Genomic DNA, 23,930 nt, shown 5'->3' on the forward strand with positions numbered 1-23,930 from the left:
GGCAATGTTACTGTGCGTACGTGACCTCCCGGGCAATGTTACTGTGCGTACGTGACCTCCCGGGCAATGCTACTGTGCGTACGTGACCTCCCGGGCAATGTTACTGTGTATGTGACCTCCCAGGCAATATTACTGTGCGTACGTGACCTCCCCGGGCAATATTACTGTGCGTACGTGACCTCCCCGGGCAATATTACTGTGCGTACGTGACCTCCCGGGCAATGTTACTGTGCGTACGTGACCTCCCGGGCAATGTTACTGTGCGTATGTGACCTCCCGGGCAATGCTACTGTGCGTACGTGACCTCCCGGGCAATGTTACTGTGTATGTGACCTCCCAGGCAATATTACTGTGCGTACGTGACCTCCCAGGCAATGCTACTGTGCGTACATGACCTCCCCGTGCAATGTTACTGTGTATGTGACCTCCCGGGCAATGTTACTGTGCGTACGTGACCTCCCTGGCAATATTACTGTGCGTACGTGACCTCCCGGGCAATGTTACTGTGCGTACGTGACCTCCCGGGCAATGTTACTGTGCGTACGTGACCTCCCGGGCAATGTTACTGTGCGTACGTGACCTCCCGGGCAATGTTACTGTGTATGTGACCTCCCGGGCAATGTTACTGTGCGTACGTGACCTCCCTGGCAATATTACTGTGCGTACGTGACCTCCCGGGCAATGTTACTGTGCGTACGTGACCTCCCGGGCAATGTTACTGTGCGTACGTGACCTCCCGGGCAATGTTACTGTGCGTACGTGACCTCCCGGGCAATGTTACTGTGTATGTGACCTCCCGGGCAATGCTACTGTGTGTATGTGACCTCCCTGGCAATATTACTGTGCGTACGTGACCTCCCGGGCAATGTTACTGTGCGTACGTGACCTCCCGGGCAATGCTACTGTGCGTACGTGACCTCCCGGGCAATGTTACTGTGCGTACGTGACCTCCCGGGCAATGTTACTGTGCGTACGTGACCTCCCGTGCAATGTTACTGTGCGTACGTGACCTCCCGGGCAATGTTACTGTGCGTACGTGACCTCCCGTGCAAAGTTACTGTGCGTACGTGACCTCCCAGGCAATGTTACTGTGCGCACGTGACCTCCCAGGCAATGTTACTGTGCGTACGTGACCTCCCGGGCAATGCTACTGTGCGTACGTGACCTCCCGGGCAATGTTACTGTGCGCACGTGACCTCCCTGGCAATATTACTGTGCGTACGTGACCTCCCAGGCAATGCTACTGTGCGTACGTGACCTCCCGTGCAATGTTACTGTGTATGTGACATCCCGGGCAATGTTACTGTGCGTACGTGACCTCCCGGGCAATGTTACTGTGCGTACGAGACCTCCCGGGCAATGTTACTGTGCGCACGTGACCTCCCGGGCAATGTTACTGTGCGTACGTGACCTCCCGGGCAATGCTACTGTGCGTACGTGACCTCCCGGGCAATGTTACTGTGCGTACCTGACCTCCCGGGCAAATTTACTGTGCGTACGAGACCTACCGAGCAATGTTACTGTGCGTACGTGACCTCCCGAGCAATGTTACTGTGCGTACGTGACCTCCCCGGGCAATGTTACTGTGCGTACGTGACCTCCCCGGGCAATGTTACTGTGCGTACGTGACCTCTCCGGGCAATGTTACTGTGCGTACGTGACCTCCCAGACAATGTTACTGTGCGTACGTGACCTCCAGAGCAATATTACTGTGCGTACGTGACCTCCCCGGACAATGTTACTGTGCGTACGTGACCTCCCGAGCAATGTTACTGTGCGTACGTGACCTCCCGTGCAAAGTTACTGTGCGTACATGACCTCCCAGGCAATGTTACTGTGCGCACGTGACCTCCCAGGCAATGTTACTGTGCGTACGTGACCACCCGGGTAATGTTACTGTGCGCACGTGACCTCCCTGGCAATATTACTGTGCGTACGTGACCTCCCGTGCAATGTTACTGTGTATGTGACCTCCCGGGCAATGTTACTGTGCGTACGTGACCTCCCGGGCAATGTTACTGTGCGTACGTGACCTCCCGTGCAAAGTTACTGTGCGTACGTGACCTCCCAGGCAATGTTACTGTGCGCACGTGACCTCCCAGGCAATGTTACTGTGCGTACGTGACCACCCGGGCAATGTTACTGTGCGCACGTGACCTCCCTGGCAATATTACTGTGCGTACGTGACCTCCCGTGCAATGTTACTGTGTATGTGACCTCCCGGGCAATGTTACTGTGCGTACGTGACCTCCCGGGCAATGTTACTGTGCGTACGTGACCTCCTGGGCAATGTTACTGTGCGCACGTGACCTCCCGGGTAATGTTACTGTGCGCACGTGACCTCCCGGGCAATGTTACTGTGCGTACGTGACCTCCCGGGCAATGCTACTGTGCGTACGTGACCTCCCGGGCAATGTTACTGTGCGTACCTGACCTCCCGGGCAAAGTTACTGTGCGTACGAGACCTACCGAGCAATGTTACTGTGCGTACGTGACCTCCCGAGCAATGTTACTGTGCGTACGTGACCTCCCCGGGCAATGTTACTGTGCGTACGTGACCTCCCCGGGCAATGTTACTGTGCGTACGTGACCTCCCCGGGCAATGTTACTGTGCGTACGTGACCTCCCGGGCAATGTTACTGTGCTTACGTGACCTCCCGGGCAATGTTACTGTGCTTACGTGACCTCCCGGCAATGTTACTGTGCGTACGTGACCTCCCCGGGCGATGTCACTGTGCGTACGTGACCTCCCGGGCGATGTCACTGTGCGTACGTGACCTCCCGGGCAATGTTACTGTGCGTACGTGACCTCCCGGGCAATGTTACTGTGCTTACGTGACCTCCCGGGCAATGTTACTGTGCTTACGTGACCTCCCGGCAATGTTACTGTGCGTACGTGACCTCCCCGGGCAATGTTACTGTACGTACGTGACCTCCCGGGCAATGTTACTGTGCGTACGTGACCTCCCGGGCAATGTTACTGTGCGTACGTGACCTCCCGGGCAATGTTACTGTGCGCAAGTGACCTCCCGGGCAATGTTACTGTGCGCACGTGACCTCCCGGGCAATGTTACTGTGCGTACGTGACCTCCCGGGCAATGTTACTGTGCTCTCAGGCTGCGTATGTAATCGTAGTGGCTAATTTATGCACGTCCATGCAACAGCGTTCAAATGGCCAGGCACGCCCACGTTTCTCCAGTACTCCCCCATCAGCACCCGCAAACATTTACAGCCTGTCACTCACTCTGCGATGGCTTCCTCTGTGTATTCATAATCGCATGCGGACGTAGCGCACACGCAGTGCGGCTTATATGCAAGCACAGTGGCTAAATCCGCTCAGTCTGTGTACGTAGCCGCATGTGCGATCGCTGTGCGGTCAGAATTGATCTCTCCGCTGTCCTGATCTTTTTTCAGTAGGACTGAGAGGGGCTCTGAGAGCTTATTCTTCAGTATTAATCAATAATTCATATTTTTGTGCATGTTATAAGTGCTAACGCGCACACTCTATGCTGGCTCCATTAGGGAGGCTTCAATCCCTTTACCAAGATGGCCGACACTTATACTTCTGTGCATTCGCAGCGCCATAATGTCACTTCAAAGGAACGCCACAGTGTGAGACGGAGATATCCTGCTATTGCCGCATGTTCCATCCTGTTAGACACGCTGGTACCGCTCGCATCCTGCACCGCTACCCACATACAGTCACCGGCTACATGTATGCTCTGCTCCATGCAACAGAGGTCCTGATTCAGCAGCGTACGCAATAGCGATCGCAACTGCGATTTTGTACGGAATGCAGCTGCGAAAATATGCTAATACTTGGCAAAGCTCAGCCGGCATTAAGACGCCCCCTGCACCGCCGGCATAGAGACGCCCACTGCTGCCTTCTCATATCCATCCACCCCCGCTTTTCTGCGTATACATCCAGGGGCGCAGAGAGCCGCGCCAGGCCCGGGGGAAGAAAGGGTTGTGGCCTAATCACAGAAGGCATGGCCACGCCCCCTTAGGGGAAATTTAGGGGCAGTTTTTTTGCCCCTCAGCCCAGCGCACAGACAGTGGTGGGCACGATAAGTGTGATCGCTCCCCCCACAGGCATAGGAGACTGCTGCGGCTGTTGCTTAGCAGCTGTGAGCAGTCTCCCAGTGCAGCCCAGCACACAGCAGATGTACTGGGCTGCTGTGATGCAAGAGGGAGGGAGGTGCGGTGCCAGACCCGTGCCTGGCCCTTCCAGCAAGCCCGGGGATTTGGTACCCGCTCCCCCCCACTCAGTGCCCCTGTATACATCAGTACCATGGATGCAGGGGCGTATTTATAATGGGTGCAGGGTGATTGGTTGCTATTGGCAACATCACTTCTTAAATAGAACTTCCATCTTAGTAAATTTACCCCTAAGTGTAAAAGTATATTATCAGCTTTAGTGGAGCTTTCAGTCATTTAATATAACCCCACACGCAAGTGCGCACATCAGGTAAATGAGGGGTGTATAATATAATAATAATAGGTGTGTATAATATAATAATAATAGGTGTGTATAATATAACGATAATAGGTGTGTATAATATAACAATAATAGGTGTATAATATAATGATAATAGGTGTGTATAACAATAGTAGGTGTGTATAATATAACAATAATAGGTGTGTATAATATAACGATAATAGGTGTGTATAATATAACGATAATAGGTGTGTATAATATAACGATAATAGGTGTGTATAATATAACAATAATAGGTGTGTATAATATAACAATAGGTGTGTATAATATAATAATAATAGGTGTGTATAATATAACGATAATAGGTGTATAATATCATGATAATAGGTGTGTATAATATAATAATAATAATAGGTGTGTTAACAATAATAGGTGTGTATAATATAACAATAGGTGTGTATAATATAACAATAATAGGTGTGTATAATATAGCAATAATAGGTGTGTATAATATAACAATAATAGGTGTGTTAACAATAATAGGTGTGTATAATATAACAATAATTGGTGTGTATAATATAACGATAGTAGGTGTGTATAATATAACAATAATAGGTGTGTATAATATAACAATAATAGGTGTGTATAACAATAATAGGTGTATAATATAACAATAATAGGTGTGTATAACAATAATAGGTGTATAATATAATAATAGGTGTGTATAACAATAATAGGTGTGTATAATATAACAATAATAGGTGTGTATAATATAACAATAATAGGTGTGTATAATATAACAATAATAGGTGTGTATAACAATAATAGGTGTGTATAATATAATAATAATAGGTGTGTATAACAATAATAGGTGTGTATAATATAACAATAATAGGTGTGTATAATATAACAATAATAGGTGTGTATAATATAACAATAATAGGTGTGTTAATAATAGGTGTGTATAATATAACAATAATAGGTGTGTTAACAATAATAGGTGTGTATAATATAACAATAATAGGTGTGTATAACAATAATAGGTGTGTATAATATAACAATAATAGGTGTGTTAACAATAATAGGTGTGTATAATATAACAATAATAGGTGTGTATAATATAACAATAATAGGTGTGTTAACAATAACAGGGGTGTATAATATAACAATAATAGGTGTATAATATAAGGATAATAGTTGTGTATAATATAACGATAATAGGTGTGTATAATATAACAATAATAGGTGTGTATAATATAACGATAAAAGGTGTGTACTATAATATAACAATAACAGGTGTGTGTAATATAACAATAATAGGTGTGTATAATATAACAATAATAGGTGTGTATAATATAACAATAATAGGTGTGTTAACAATAATAGGTGTGTATAATATAACAATAGGTGTGTATAATATAACGATAATAGGTGTGTATAATATAACAATAGGTGTGTATAATATAACAATAATAGGTGTGTCTAATATAACAATAATAGGTGTGTATAATATAACAATAATAGGTGTGTTAAAAATAATAGGTGTGTATAATATAACAATAATAGGTGTGTGTAATATAACAATAATAGGTGTGTATAACAATAACAGGTGTGTATAATATAACAATAATTGGTGTGTATAATATAACGATAGTAGGTGTGTATAATATAACAATAATAGGTGTGTATAACAATAATAGGTGTATAACATAACAATAATAGGTGTGTATAACAATAATAGGTGTGTATAATACAACAATAATAGGTGTGTATAATATAACAATAATAGGTGTGTTAACAATAATAGGTGTGTATAATATAACAATAGGTGTGTATAATATAACAATAATAGGTGTGTATAATATAACAATAATAGGTGTGTTAATAATAGGTGTGTATAATATAACAATAATAGGTGTGTTAACAATAATAGGTGTGTATAATATAACAATAATAGGTGTGTATAATATAACAATAATAGGTGTGTTAACAATAATAGGTGTGTATAATATAACAAAAATAGGTGTGTATAATATAACAATAATAGGTGTGTATAACAGCAGGTGTGTGTAATATAACAATAATAGGTGTATAATATAAGGATAATAGTTGTGTATAATATAACGATAATAGGTGTGTATAATATAACAATAATAGGTGTGTATAATATAACGATAAAAGGTGTGTACTATAATATAACAATAATAGGTGTGTGTAATATAACAATAATAGGTGTGTATAATATAACAATAGGTGTGTATAATATAACAATAATAGGTGTGTATAACAATAATAGGTGTGTATAATATAACAATAATAGGTGTGTTAACAATAATAGGTGTGTATAATATAACAATAATAGGTGTGTATAATATAACAATAATAGGTGTGTATAATATAACAATAGGTGTGTATAATATAACAATAATAGGTGTGTGTAATATAACAATAATAGGTGTTTATAATATAACAATAATAGGTGTGTGTAATATAACAATAATAGGTGTGTATAACAATAACAGGTGTGTATAATATAACAATAATAGGTGTGTATAATATAACAATAATAGGTGTGTATAATATAACAATAATAGGTGTGTATAATATAACGATAATAGGTGTGTATAATATAACAATAGGTGTGTATAACAATAACAGGTGTGTATAATATAACAATAATAGGTGTGTATAATATAACAATAATAGGTGTGTGCAATATAACAATAATAGGTGTGTATAATATAACAATAATAGGTGTGTATAACAATAATAGGTGTTTATAATATAACAATAATAGGTGTGTATAATATAACAATAATAGGTGTGTTAACAATAATAGGTGTGTATAATATTATATAGCAATAATAGGTGTGTTAACAATAATAGGTGTGTATAATATAACAATAATAGGTGTGTATAATATAACAATAATAATTGTGTTAACAATAATAGGTGTATAATATAACAATAGGTGTGTATAATATAACAATAGGTGTGTATAATATAACAATAATAGGTGTGTGTAATATAACAATAATAGGTGTATAATATAACAATAATAGGTGTGTGTAATATAACAATAATAGGTGTATAATATAACAATAATAGGTGTATAATATAACAATAATAAGTGTGTGTAATATAACAATAATAGTTGTTTATAATATAACAATAATAGGTGTGTATAATATAACAATAATAGGTGTGTATAATATAACAATAATAGGTGTGTATAATATAATAATAGGTGTGTATAATATAATAATAATAGGTGTGTATAATATAACAATAATAGGTGTGTATAATATAATATGATATCAGCTTTGGGTGGTCCCTGAGATTTCAGTCCATACATGAAGCAGAAATATTAGCTCCCAGGAGAAGGAAAATACATTTATCTCAATCTATGCAGCACCGCCCAGTGTCCGTCATTAATCATCCCAGTTATGATAACATCGTATTGCTGGTTTTGGCTGCCATTATTGATAACGCAAATTAATTAGTCACTAGCTTCAGAATTGCTTCAGCCAAGGACATAACTTTACATGTCTATATTGTTATTCACCTGTTGTAAACACGCCTTGTCTGCGATTTACTATACGCCCTGTATGCGATTTACTATACGCCTTGTCTGCGATTTACTATACGCCCTGTCTGCGATTTACTATACGCCCTGTATGCGATTTACTATACGCCTTGTCTGCGATTTACTATACGCCCTGTCCGCGATTTACTATACACCCTGTATGCGATTTACTATACGCCCTGTCCGCGATTTACTATACGCCCTATTCGCGATATACTATACGCCCTGTCCGTGATTTACTATACGCCCTATTCGCGATATACTATATGCCCTGTCCACGATTTACTATACGCCCTGTCCGTGATTTACTATGTCTATTCACTGACATTTACACAAGAGAAACTGCTTTGTAAATGTACAACCAATGCCAGTTATAAACTATGGATTGTGCTCAAGAAATTCTATCGGTTGCGATGAAACTCTCCTTTGCTCGCTCTACAATCTGCTCACGTTCCGATGCTGCTGAAAAGACCTGACGAGGACGGATTAATAGGAAAGTAAAAAAAGGAATAATATATATAAAATAAATAAAAAACAACATGAAAAGTACAATAACAATAAAAAGCAATAATAATAATAATAATAATAATAAAAAATCCAATAGCAATAACAAAATAATGCAATTACTATATTATACAATTACAAAAAAATGTCATACAATGTTATTAAAGTGATTGGTTTTCACCTTATTATTCATGAACCTTCACCCTGTCCCTGTCTCCACCCAAAACACGTATACAGACAATCCATTATCTAGATCAGTGGTGTCAAACTCAGGCCCTCCAGCTGCAGTGGAACTACACATCCCAGCATGCAGTGCCACAGTTTTGCTATTAGAGCATGCTAAAACTTTGGCAGGGCATGCTGGGATATGCAGTACCACAAAAGCTGAAGGGCCCGAGTTTGACACCACTGATCTAGATAGTCATGTGACCTTTTCCGCAGGCCGTGTGTGTTTATTAGAGCTCAGACTAGGGAATGACATTGGAAACCCATCATCAAACAATGGCAAGGCTTCCACCATTGAATCTTTCAATGCGATGGTAACTAACCATCGTATAAAAAAAATTGTATGGTAACAACTATTTATATGAATAGGAAGGGGTGGGACTAGGGATGAACATCAAATGATGGTTGGGCTTCCACCATCAAAACTTTCGATGTGATGGTAAATAAAAATTGCATCAAAAGTATTAGATGAAAAAAAACTACTTATTTGATTTGCGTATGCGCAAAAAAACATCAATAGTCCTATAGCGTGGCTGGCAGGGGACGGGACTAGGGACGTGACATGGTGGTATAGGGGGCGGGACCTGGAGGACTAGATGCCCTATGCTGAGAGCTGCAGTCAGGGATAGCGGAATGCAGCCATCGAATGGTAAAAACGCTACCATCGTAAGAAAAACATCGATGATCGGCAAACATCGACCATCGATGTACATCCCTAGCTTAAGACGTTACATGTGAGGTCCAGCATAATGGAATTAGGAATAATCGTGTGCATTTAATTATTTCTAATCATTGTTTCTAATTCAATCATCTCCAGGTATTAGAAAATCTTCTCACATAAATGAAAATCATCAGAGATGTAGCGCAGCTTTACTGAGACCCATTAACAAATCATTTTATAGCAAATTATAAATGAGGGGAGCGGGAGAGACCCTGCGGGTAGGTTACATGTCTGACGGCAGCGTCTGTGTATTATTATTGCATAGATCTAAGAATGACAATAAAAACTGCGCTGTGCTGAGATTAGATTTGAAGATCTGGATCTCGGGGGAATTTCCTATAGATCACACCCGGCGCGGGCGGCCATTTTGAACCAATTTACTTCTAATTATTAATGTGTTACTTTTAGAAAAATTTGAAGGGTACAAAAAAAAATGAAAAGGAAGGATATAGGGATCAGGCTCAATAATAAAATATACAATGAACACTAATAAACAACAGGAAAAGTAATACTGTGTGTGTGTGTATAAATACTGCGTATATACTCTCTCTCTATATATATATCTTAGTGGTTAATATAATGTACATCAGAACAGTTGCTCTAGCAACCTGATAACTATGTAACTGTTACTTTTGGTCTTTTTGCTTTTGAGATAATTGGGGAGCGGGATATTTGTCTGGTGAAACTGAACTGGGACCAGGGCTGGTCATCGATGGCAGAGAAAAGGCGCTGATCTCATTTTTTCTGGCACAGGGTGCTTAGCTCCGCCCCTACAGCACCACTTAGCCCCGCCCCCCTCCCCTGATTGGCCTGTCTTGTAGCATAGTAAATGGTGTTTATGCCCTTCGGTGTTTCCACCATTGATGGTTTTCCCTCTATGGTTTCATGCCATCAATGTAAGACACCAATGATGGTGGACCCTTTGATAGTCATGAAGGTGTGGGGGGCATGGAGCTTACGTAATATCGCTAACTCGGTCCCCATTATGATTTTGGAAACTTCTGCTTATAGGGGCCGCCCCGAAAACACATGGGACACCTCACTTCTACACCCTCAGTTCCTTCAACAGAATTTCATTTCTATTAACATTTCTGAATGAATAACACATTCCGATATCCGATGGCAATTCCTAAATATTCGGTCCCACTCCTCTTCTCTGTGTACATGGAGGCATCTGAACACCTGGAGGCGTCTGAGTACCTGGAGGCATCTGAATACCTGGAGGCGTCTGAGTACCTGGATGCATCTGAATACCTGGAGGAATCTGAGTACCTGGAGGAATCTGAGTACCTGGAGGCGTCTGAGTACCTGGAGGGGGAATGGGTATGTAATGCTGGCTGTCGGTATGATCCCTGTCACAGTAATGACAGCAGTATCCCAATGATTGGTATTCCGACAGGGGTTGGTTAAGTATACTTACCCTCTCCCCTTCTCCCCCTAACCCTCCCTGCTTATAGCCTAACCCTCCCCACCCCCTAACTCTCCCCGTTAGTGGCTAAACCTACTGTAAGTCTCCCCCCTTCTTGCCTAAACCTAACCCCCCCAGTGGTGCCTAACCCTAATCCTCCCCCTTGGGGTGCCTAACCCTACCCCCCCAAAATCCAACGCTAACCCCGCTATGTAACCTAAACCTAACCTTCCCACCTGCGGCTAACACCAAGGACGCCCCGGACTTCCCTAGTTTGGGCAGCTGTCCTTCTGTGTTCCGGCGTCGGGGTAAAGATAGGCTCCTATCTTAGCTCCCTTGTCGGGACTCAGCCATCGGGATTTACATCCCCTGTAGGTGCATCCTGAGGGGATGGGCAGCTGTTAACATTCCAACAATGGTATCTCCTTCCAGCACTGGTTTGGGTGTCATCAGCTCCCTGTTCCTGTTTATCTCCGGGGCCTGTCTGACTCCTCGCTCTGATTCCCAGACTGCGCTCTGTCTGCTGATGTTGCATTAGTTACCCCTCACTTACCTGTCTGCACTATGGGCGTGACTCAGAGATGGACACAATACAGATGGTTACGCAGTTGAGCGATTATCGGTGTTCTGCGTATGTGTATGAGTCACACTGCGTATGCGTCAAAATAAACTTTAGTTGCCGCGCACAGTGGCGCAGTGAGGATGTATTTGCAAAGTGATTTACAGGCAGGGACCATTTCTGGGCGGCAACGGGGGGGCAAAAGCGCAGACATGTTGTGACATTTTCGGGGCGTATCTCAGCCTGTGATCCCGTACCCAGTAAATATGGCTTTGTCATCTCACTTCCCATACGGTTACGCAGAAGGCCAATAATCGACTGATCTGTGACCGATTCTGCGTCTCTGTACGCAGTCGCTTGGATTTGCTAAGCTGCCGGTGGGCGTCTCAATATAAATATAGGCGGCTGTAACATTGTAACATTTGCGTATTTGGCACAGCCGCTGAGTACACATTTGCTGCAGAGGTGGCATTAGTGCCCATCGCTGTATCCTCCTACCGCTCAGGCACATGGCGTCCAACATACCTGCTGCCTCGCTTCCACTACTTCCAGTAATACGTTCCTTCCCTTGGGGTTTTTGGCCCTCTGTTACTGGTCAGAAGTTTCCTGCTGACCATTACACTGCACAGATGTGTCCTATCGTTACCGCTGCGTCAGTCCTGCCATTAGCCCCCTCTTGGTGTCCCAGGTCCCGTGCGACTCAGCTGCGCCGAGCGTCTTGCTCGCTCAAAATGTGCGTTTTATTCACATAAAACAACTGGGAGCGACAAAACTACATTGATAGCATACGTGATTTTCTACAGGCATCTTGCGTTATTTGTCAACTGTGTAATTATATCAATATAGAACATACATGGAATAGTGACTCAGTGTTATTGGTCTGTGGCGCCTATGGGCTATGCAATACCATATTTTACGATTTGCGGGAACTGGCGTGACGCCAACCATATGAACACTGACTCTGAATCTGTGCAGGTGCGCCGATGCAGCGTTTCATTGTTGTTGATTCTTTGTTACATGTGCAAATGAGATCCCTATCTTTTTTTCAAATTATTTGCTAGACTTACTACGGGACCAAATAAACCAACGGCACCGCAACTACAGTAGCCCCCTCGCGGCCCGATTGTGCTCTGGACTCGTGGATTTATGTACGCAGCCCTATGGTGCTGTGAACAAATATATGCGCGTCTGGAGGTACCATGTATAACCCGGCTTGCGGCCGCGAGTAATTTTCAGCTAACTGAATTGACCCCTACTGTATATATCTGTGTCATAGGGCTGCAATCAGCGGTGTATCGGCTTCGCGACACATCGCCAGTGACTGAGGTCCATAGAGGACACAATATGCCAGACTCATCAAAGACTGAGGGCCTCATTCAGAGGTGGTCGTTAGATGCAAGCGGTCTCACTGAATCAGGGCGGCCGCTTGCATCCTGAACGGCCGCCTCCTTGTCGATCGTTAAGCTGTGGGTTACCACCCACAGCTCTAACGACCGACATGGGTGATGGTCGCGATGGTCTTGACCATCGGGGCTTACGACCAGACCCTAGGGTAGGGTCTGGGCACTCGTAAGCCCCAGGGAGCTTCCTGCTCTGTTTGAGCAGGAAGTTCCCCACGGACATCAGCAATGATGTCAGTGGGGCTGCCCCCAAACGGCAAGCGTTCCGACTGGAACGCCTCAGTTTGGCCGGGCACTCCGTCGTTAGGGGTCTCGTAGCAGACGGGGCGAGCTGTCGATGTTGAGTGACAGCTCGCTCCGTCTGCTACGAGACCCCTAACGACGGAGTGCCCGTCGTTAGCCGGGTCTAGCACATGCGCACGACGTCGTGCGCATGCGCTGTGGGGCAACATCGAGTCGGCAGTGAGCGCTCACGACCGACTCTGAATAAGCTCCTGAATCCCTGGAGGAAGAATTATACTGAATGTCACTGAATCCTGCATGTACAGTACATAGACGACAGGGGACATCCCAATTCTGTTTTTGCAAATGTCCACAATTCTCTTTTTAATGGATCTGATACAAGTCGATTTAATGGCTTTCTGCGTTTAACACTTTGTTAGTAAATATGCCCCATGGTAATGCCATGTAATATTCTGCGAACAAAAAAAAATAAAAAATCACACGAAAACCTTATTTCATGAAATGATCACATTTAATGAACAACCTCTCAATTTATATACATCTATAAAAAATTCAAATACAGCATGTTATCACCATCTCTGTGTCATTGATTTTTTTTTTCTTTACATTTTATTTTTTTTAATACTAGGACGAACGGTATTAAATACTGAATCTGCAAAGGAGAGTAAGAGCCGTTTTATAAAACGTGAGTGTCCGGAGGGATAGGGGTCTGGGGGGTCGGGTGGGATCCCAATGCTGCTATATGTTCCTTTTCCTCGTTGTCATCTCAGAGTAAATGAATGAATTATTACAGAGACACAAACACCCGGGACTTGGCTGAGTGTAGGAAAAAGTCACATGAGAAAGTAAAAAGTGGGATAACACTGATATGTGGCCAATGATTGCTCCATTATATAAAGACTTGCAGACGTCGGCACTGGAACCCTAGGTCGCAGAATTGTGTCATCATTACAACAAGTGCATTAATGTACCCTGAAAACAGACCATCGGCTCTCTGCGTCACAGGAGGGCTCAACATTATGTAAAGTAAAAGTTATAACAAATTCATTTTTATTTAACGCAGTTCTTGCAAGTATTAGGGCGTAGCATGGTGCTTTAACTCATAACAGCCAATCAGATATTAGCTTTCATTAGTTCGATTATAAAACGCTGTTCAAAGTTGCTATCGGATTGGCTGCTACGGGTTACAGCACCTAACTGCTCTTGCACCTTGTAATTAAATCAGCCCCGTAATGTTCCGAAGGCTGTGTTGCCCCTTTGTCAGGCGTGACACCAGAACAATAGAGTGCTTGTAACTTTTATGTGGTAAATTATATTCTTAGAAGAGTTTTTTTTTTCTTCCTTCTCTGTAGCCCTTAGATATGACGCAGATCTGCTCTGCACATAACATACACTTCATGGCTAGTGCAGAAAGCTGTATGTCCCCTGCTGTCCCCTGCCTCGGAACAATGAAACTGCTTCAAATAAATTAAAAGCCTGCGGTGTTCCAACTTTCTACAGTCTTTTATTTATTATTACACAGTCCGGTGGTCCTGTAAGTCCTCGCTCTGCTAGCCTCATTGCTAAGCAGTCACTATACGCTGGGAGAATTGGCCGCTGACAATTAAGGCTCATTGAGAAAAGTGCAAAATCCCGGTACAAATGGTGTTTTGTGCCGACTTTTTATGAACCAGTCTCTGTTTTTAAGAGTAGCTGCATGGATTTGCCTGCCAGGATGGTGGCGAATCCCAGCGCGTTTCCAGACGGGAGAACCTGGTGCTTTCCTTGCTGACGCGGATAATATCCCCAACCTTAGACCCCCCTGCATTACCAGCATTTAGGACCTCATTCAGAGTCGGTCGTTGCGGCCGCACGGTCGTACGCCACCGATGTTCGCTATACTGCGCATTCGTAAAGTTCGCAATGCGCTTGCGCAAACTAGCTGCTACTATCAGAAATTTCTCTCTCCTTGAACACAGCCAGGTCGGTAGTTTGAGTGACAGGATGAGGCGTTTGTGGGTGGTAACAGGGGAAGGTGCTTGAAAACGGGGGAGTGGAGATCCGAACGCAGGCGTGCCTAACTATGTGAACGGCGTTTTATGGGAGTGCATAATTAACAAAGTAGCGTCATGGCACACGTGACATGGGTGGTTTGTACACTGACCTCATCGTAGTGCTTAAGAGAGGGTATGGTCAACCTTAAGCTCTATGACCAGCTCCGATGGTTACCGATGGTCTCGATTAATCCTTATATGGCCGGAGATGACGTGTAATGCGTACGAGAAGGGGGCGTATTTTTTGTCTTACGGCAGCATCCTCCCCTTGGTCGGCCAGCTAACGATCCGATCTTAAGGACGCAACTTGCGAGGGAATCATTTGCATATCCGGCCCCTTTTCCCTTACGACCGTGCGGCCGCAACGACCGACTCTGAATGAGGTCCTCAGTTTCTTGAGACAGGACTGTTTAAATGAGATAAATGGGTGAAAGAGCACAATTTATGGGGGTGGGCACAAGATTGCGGTGTGGTCACAGCACTTTGATCCCTACAGAAAGATCTAATTATTCCAACACCTCCGAGGTGGCGTAGATTGGGGCTCAACTTTCCTGAGACACATGAGTGCACCTTCAGGTTGCACATGGCGCGCTAAGCGAAGTTCTAGGCGCACGCTAAGTGATGAAATCATTCAGACACACAAGTGACAGATGTAACGCAGACAGCTCCATATATCATAACTTACAGGTTGGAACTTAGGAGAAATAATGTAACATTAGTAATGGGAGGGGGTGCGCCTCAGTGTTAGTTGGTTGGACCCTGAGGTCCTAGGTCAGATGGGTATTCCGGGCAGTTCTCAGGAGTGGGAGGTTGGCGCGTTCCGCGGAATGCGAACGGTGCCGCTGATGTACTCATTACTCACGGACACATTTCCCAGGTCACCCAGCAGGAGCACAGGTGTACTCATTACTCACTGACACATTTCCCAGGTCACCCAGCAGGAGCACAGGTGTAATCATTACTCACTGACACATTTCCCAGGTCACCCAGCAGGAGCACAGGTGTACTCATTACTCACTGACACATTTCCCAGGTCACCCAGCAGGAGCACATGTGTAATCATTAATCACTGACACATTTCCCAGGTCACCCAGCAGGAGCACAGGTGTAATCATTACTCACTGACACATTTCCCAGGTCACCCAGCAGGAGCACAGGTGTACTCATTACTCACTGACACATTTCCCAGGTCACCCAGCAGGTGCACAGGTGTAATCATTACTCACTGACACATTTCCCAGGTCACCCAGCAGGTGCACAGGTGTATTCATTACTCACTGACACATTTCCCAGGTCACCCAGCAGGAGCACAGGTGTAATCATTACTCACTGACACATTTCCCAGGTCACCCAGCAGGAGCACAGGTGTACTCATTACTCACGGACACATTTCCCAGGTCACCCAGCAGGAGCACAGGTGTATTCATTACTCACGGACACATTTCCCAGGTCACCCAGCAGGTGCACAGGTGTAATCATTACTCACTGACACATTTCCCAGGTCACCCAGCAGGTGCACAGGTGTAATCATTACTCACTGACACATTTCCCAGGTCACCCAGCAGGAGCACAGGTGTAATCATTACTCACTGACACATTTCCCAGGTCACCCAGCAGGAGCACAGGTGTACTCATTACTCACTGACACATTTCCCAGGTCACCCAGCAGGTGCACAGGTGTACTCATTACTCACTGACACATTTCCCAGGTCACCCAGCAGGAGCACAGGTGTAATCATTACTCACTGGCACATTTCCCAGGTCACCCAGCAGGAGCACAGGTGTATTCATTACTCACTGACACATTTTCCAGGTCACCCAGCAGGTGCACAGGTGTACTCATTACTCACTGACACATTTTCCAGGTCACCCAGCAGGAGCACAGGTGTAATCATTACTCACTGACACATTTCACAGGTCACCCAGCAGGAGCACAGGTGTACTCATTACTCACTGACACATTTTCCAGGTCTCTCAGCAGGAGCACAGGTGTAGTCATTGCTCACTGACACATTTCCCAGGTCACCCAGCAGGAGCACAGGTGTAATCATTACTCACTGACACATTTCCCAGGTCACCCAGCAGGAGCACAGGTGTACTCATTACTCACTGACACATTTCCCAGGTCACCCAGCAGGAGCACAGGTGTACTCATTACTCACTGACACATTGCCCAGGTCACCCAGCAGGAGCACAGGTGTACTCATTACTCACGGACACATTTCCCAGGTCACCCAGCAGGAGCACAGGTGTAATCATTACTCACTGACACATTTCCCAGGTCACCCAGCAGGAGCATAGGTGTAATCATTACTCACTGACACATTTCCCAGGTCACCCAGCAGGAGCACAGGTGTATTCATTACTCACTGACACATTTTCCAGGTCACCCAGCAGGTGCACAGGTGTATTCATTACTCGCTGACATTTCCCAGGTCACCCAGCAGGTGCACAGGTGTATTCATTACTCACTGACACATTTCCCAGGTCACCCAGCAGGAGCACAGGTGTAATCATTACTCACTGGCACATTTCCCAGGTCACCCAGCAGGAGCACAGGTGTAATCATTACTCACTGACACATTTCCCAGGTCACCCAGCAGGAGCACAGGTGTACTCATTACTCACATTTTAAAAGTTGCACAGAGAGAGCTAATTATTTCCCTTGTGTTTCTGTGAGGAGACCTGGAAAACATGCACTGTTTGAGAACCTGTGCACTAGACGATATGTCGTCCGATCCGGCGGATCGGATATGTCCACATCGGGCATTGTGTACCCGCTATGTCGCTGACGATGTGCGCTACAAGCAGGTCCGATGGGTGATATAGTCATGTTCCCATGCTCCCATCATCGGTAGGTGTGTAATGAAGGACGGTATATCGGTGTGGCGGAATGTACATTATTGCACAAAGTAATGGAGATATCATCACTTTCCTAGTTTTCCTTTGTCTGAATATTAGCTGTATATATATATTTCCTTTCGTATTTCTCTAATGTAAATATTAAGGAATTAAAGTATAAATGACTCTTATGTGACATGTTGCCTACGTTCTATAATGAAGCTGCTGTCGTTACATCACACCCAGCGCAGTTTCATTATTTGCTTTCCCTTCCCCATAATCCTCATCTAGGTGTGATCATCTGCCACCAATGCAATGGCCTTCGGGCATGCGCTAACAGCGTGGAATATGACATCATGGCGCAGGATCAGAGTGTTAACAATATGTCTGGCACACACATTCCCCTGTGTTAGGGATAATTAGATCTCTCTGAGGTTGGTGCCCTGTATAGCCGCCCATACACGGTGCGATAAAGCAGCCGATCCGACGGATTGGTACGATTATTGTACCGTGTATGGGCACGATATCGGCCAGTGTGTTGGGCATGAAATCGGCCAGTGCGTGCACCCATGGGGTCGTACATTGAACCCCCAGAGCCCATGCAGCGCTATGCGGGTGGGGGAGGGGGGAGCCGGCATATCGGCAGGTCGGCCACTCGATCGCACCGTGTGTGGGAACCGCCCGATAAGTTGGTCGTCGGATCTCCCGTCGCGTGGTGCATATCGCACCGTTTATGGCGGCTTCAGTGTATAATCAGAGTATACAAACCACACGGTTATTTGGTTAGTGCGTTACAGCTCCTGTTACTGATCAATTCATCCTTCCAACAGGAGCCAAACACACAAACCACACGGCCGACTTGTGCCTCCATGCCACCTCGCACCTCACTTTCATGTTCTCTGGAGGCATTGTGAGGGACGGGGTGAGGCTTCTAATTACAAGCCAGGCAAACACGGCTTGCAGCGTAATGTTCACTTATTCATGTGATGTCAGTTTGTTACTATGGGGGAGATTTAGCAAAGCCAGATGATGGATAAAGTACCAACCAATCAGCTCCTAACTGCCATGTTACAAGCTGTTTTGGAAAAATGACAGGAGCTGATTGACTGGGTCCTTATCTCTCTCCGAGCTTTGATAAATCTCCCCCAATGTCCGTGTTCTGACGATAGATCTGGCTGGTTCTATGGTCTGAGTGTCTCCAGGTTGCGCCTGTTTCATGGCTCCACAAATACGACCACCCCAAAGTTATACACATCGTATATAATGCAACTGACACAGTTGCGTCAAGCTCACCGCCCCGGAGTCAGAGGCCGGGCTGCTCGCTTATATGTGCTCGGAGGGCGGGGGGATTGAATAAAAAATTAATATAAAAGCAAGTAACAGTAGGGAGCCTTTCTGCTGACCAATGCATATAAATGAACATATTTGTATACTACAACCATCAATTAGGATTGTGTAACTATCCTGATGCACTCTGAGACCGCTGAAAGCTGATGTCTGATTGGCTGATATGACAACGAGCTGCGTGGTGTTTGCGTTACACCGTCAGCCAGGTCTCGTTCCACTGTGGCGATGACAGGATGTCTATGCTGTTACTTATCAGTTTCCATCCCAGCAGTGGGATTTACTACAATCCACAACAACACTACTCAGCCAATTCCCAGAACTGTGGTGAAAAATTCAATGTTCCCATCAAATTTTACAGAATTCACAAGTCTTCTATAACGAGAGCGTAGACCAAAAATACACAATAACGTCACATACAGAGTAACGATGGAAGCCCCGCATGGATGTGAGACCAGCGCAGCATTAAGTTCCAGGACGCCATGACGGGTGAAGTCCACATTTTGGAAAAAGTTTCAGAAATGTATGAAAAGAATTCAGATGAATCGGGCTGATAATTCAGTGTTCATAATAAAAATGTTCATCAACCCAAGAGGCCGTGAGCAGCGCTGTGGGATTTACGTCCCTCCCCCGGAGAAGCTCTGACCGGCCGTTTGGCGGGGAAACGCCGTTTCAGTCAAATAATCGACCCTCTTTTGTTTGTGGTATCAAATCAGACAGTAAGGAGAAACTTCCTCAAAAGTTTTAACCAACAGTGCAAACGAGGTTAGAATTACGATGCACAGAGTCTGCTCATTGGGCAAAATAAACCGAAACAGGAAAAGCGTGAAAAGGAAAAGGCGCGTACGGCTGAAGGAACATTTAAACGTTATCGAGTGATACTGTTCTGTGGCTCAGAATACGCCAGAAGGATTAGCTCCATGTTTTGTGGTACCGCGGTGTCTTGGGAAGCACAGCATTGTGGGAGAGAAACGAGCAGTCGTCTTTGGCATGGCGGTATAGCTGTATGATCCTATGACGATCGTAGCGTCCCATCATCCAGAAAGTCTCCAAAAGTAGCAAAGTGAGTTTGTCCGGTCCCCACGAATATGCTGTGCGTCCTGTAAATCTGGTTCGCTTTCAATAAAGCATTCCTTGCTTTGTTTTGGCAGAATTTTTTTTTCCCCGTACATCCGAGTTGTGTTATCGCTGTACAGTTTGATTTTATGGTGCGTTTTTCATTTGATACTATAGATCCATTTTTTATTTTTTGTAGATTTCTTTTTTGTTTTTTTAATTTTCCTTTTGTACCTGTCGGGCATGGCAGAACTCTGGTTGTAGTTGGATTTGTCCATTCCAAAGGAAAAAAAAAAGAAATATCGTAACCAATGAAGATAAAATGAAAATAAGTTGTATCCTCCTTAACATGTGCAAAATAGAGAAAAAATATTGAAATACTTGACGTGGGAATGCAACGAAGGAATCTGCAAGGAAACGGAGACAATCACATGAGTTCATCCAAATGACAGTCTGCGCCTCCTATAAGGCACTCGCCAAATATAGTGTCAACGTCAGAGAAAGACAACCGGTTACAAGATGCAGTATTTTATACCAGCAAAGAAATACCTGACTTATGCTGCGTACACACGGGACGATATCTTCAGCGATCGATATCGCTGAACGATCTCCCTTGAAATATCCGGTGTGTTGGTTGAATGATATCGTTCATCCACACACCAACAATATCACCCACACAACAACAGTATCACCCACACACCAACAATATCACCCACACACCAACAGTATCACCCACACACCAACAGTATCACCCACACACCAACAATATCACCCACACACCAACAGTATCACCCACACACCAACAGTATCACCCACACACCAACAATATTACCCACACACCAACAATATCACCCACACACCAACAGTATCACCCACACACCAACAGTATCACCCACACACCAACAATATTACCCACACACCAACAATATCATCCACACACAAACAATATCACCCACACACCAACAATATCATCCACACACCAACAATATCATCCACACACCAACAATATTACCCACACACCAACAATATCATCCACACACCAACAATATCACCCACACATCAACAATATCACCCACACACCAACAATATCACCCACACACCAACAATATCATCCACACACCAACAATATCACCCACACACCAACAATATCATCCACACACCAACAATATCATCCACACACCAACAATATTACCCACACACCAACAATATGACCCACACACCAACAATATCACCCACACACCAACAATATCACCCACACACCAACAATATCACCCACACACCAACAATATTACCCACACACCAACAATATCACCCACACACAAACAATATCACCCACACACCAACAATATCATCCACACACCAACAATATCACCCACACACCAACAATATCACCCACACACCAACAATATCACCCACACACCAACAATATCACCCACACACCAACAATATCATCCACACACAAACAATATCACCCACACACCAACAATATCACCCACACACCAACAATATCACCCACGGCCAATGACCATCCCCTCCTGCAGGCACTGATAGATATCGTCCAGGTCGGCCTGCATGCGTGGATGTTTATATCATTTATATAATATCGTTATCGTCCATGCGGCAACGTGCATCGTTAGTCGATTGTGGGTAGCATACAAATGAACGATATGAATGATTTAACGATGGACGATATCGCCAAATCCAGGACCGGACGGTGCGCACATACACCCAGCCTCCGTGCGCTACATGTCGCGCCGCACATAATGTGGGAGCTCAGTGTGACTCAGTATCGACGAACGTCTTTTTGTGCGTCTTTTACCTTCAAATGTGTCTTATTTGCACAACGATGCGACTAGGTAGCACAAGCAGCCTGAGTAACATTATATGCTGCATGCCTATATTCTGTGTGTGACTGCGGGTGTATTTGCATGCCTATATTCTGTGTGTGACTGCGGGTGTATCTGCATGCCTATATTCTGTGTGTGACTGCGGGTGTATCTGCATACCTATATTCTGTGTGTGACTGCGGGTGTATCTGCATGCGTATATTCTGTGTGTGACTGCGGGGGTATCTGCATGCCTATATTCTGTGTGTGACTGCGGGTGTATCTGTATGCCTATATTCTGTGTGTGACTGCGGGTGTATCTGCATGCCTATATTCTGTGTGTGACTGTGGGTGTATCTGCATACCTATATTCTGTGTGTGACTGCGGGTGTATCTGCATGCCTATATTCTGTGTGTGACTGCGGGGGTATCTGCATGCCTATATTTTGTGTGTGACTGCGGGTGTATCTGCATACCTATATTCTGTGTGTGACTGCGGGTGTATCTGCATGCCTATATTCTGTGTGTGACTGCGGGTGTATCTGCATGCCTATATTCTGTGTGTGACTGCGGGGGTATCTGCATGCCTATATTCTGTGTGTGACTGCGGGTGTATCTGCATGCCTGTATTCTGTGTGTGACTGCGGGTGTATCTGCATGCCTGTATTCTGTGTGTGACTGCGGGTGTATCTGCATGCGTATATTCTGTGTGTGACTGCGGGTGTATCTGCATGCCTATGTTCTGTGTGTGACTGCGGGTGTATTTGCATACCTATATTCTGTGTGTGACTGCGGCTGTATCTGCATGCCTATATTCTGTGTGTGACTGCGGGTGTATCTGCATGCCTGTATTCTGTGTGTGACTGCGGGTATATCTGCATGCCTGTATTCTGTGTGTGACTGCGGGTGTATCTGCATGCGTATATTCTGTGTGTGACTGCGGGTGTATCTGCATGCCTATGTTCTGTGTGTGACTGCGGGTGTATCTGCATACCTATATTCTGTATGTGACTGCGGCTGTATCTGCATGCCTATATTCTGTGTGTGACTGCGGGTGTATCTGCATGCCTATATTCTGTGTGTGACTGCGGGTGTATCTGCATGTCTGTATTCTGTGTGTGACTGCGGCTGTATCTGCATACCTATATTCTGTGTGTGACTGCGGGTGTATCTGCATACCTATATTCTGTGTGTGACTGCGGGTGTATCTGCATACCTATATTCTGTGTGTGACTGCGGGTGTATCTGCATGCCTATATTCTGTGTGTGACTGCGGGTGTATCTGCATGCCTATATTCTGTGTGTGACTGCGGGTGTATCTGCATGCCTATGTTCTGTGTGTGTGACTGCGGGTGTATCTGCATGCCTATATTCTGTGTGTGACTGCGGCTGTATCTGCATGCATAATGCTACATTACTATGTCAGTGACTGTAACACTGTAAAGCAGCATGTCACATGCAGGTACACCCGCAGTCGCTCAGAGAACATAGACATGCCGCATATCTAGTCGCATCGTTGTGCAAATAAGATGCATTTGAAGGTAAAAAAGACCCATAAAAAGACGCTCGGCGCTACAGAGTCACACCACGGCATGGCGCGACTAGAAGGGCTGTTTAGCGCGCAAGGAGGCTAGATATATGAGGACACATCCATACTGAGGGCCTGATTCTGACCATTTCGCTAGCGCTGAGCGCTCGCAACCAGGTCGATGGTGGCCCAGAACGCATGCGCACGACGGAGCCGGC

At 44.9% G+C, this 23,930-nt stretch overlaps 1 protein-coding gene across 1 annotated transcript in view; it reads right to left on the reverse strand.

Annotated features, from left to right (window-relative positions):
• Positions 1 to 17,451: 17,451 nt before the first annotated feature.
• The window catches only part of CNTFR (ciliary neurotrophic factor receptor), an 822,875-nt gene continuing 816,396 nt past the window's right edge, over positions 17,452 to 23,930 (reverse strand). The window contains exon 12 of the mRNA XM_088458405.1: positions 17,452 to 20,765. Coding sequence (XP_088314531.1) covers position 20,765 — 1 coding nt within the window. The 3' untranslated portion in view covers positions 17,452 to 20,764. The remainder of the gene's footprint in view (positions 20,766 to 23,930) is intronic.

This window comes from Taudactylus pleione, unplaced genomic scaffold (assembly GCF_031769625.1).
Source record: "Taudactylus pleione unplaced genomic scaffold, aTauple2 ptg000830l, whole genome shotgun sequence".
Lineage (NCBI taxonomy): Eukaryota > Metazoa > Chordata > Amphibia > Anura > Myobatrachidae > Taudactylus > Taudactylus pleione.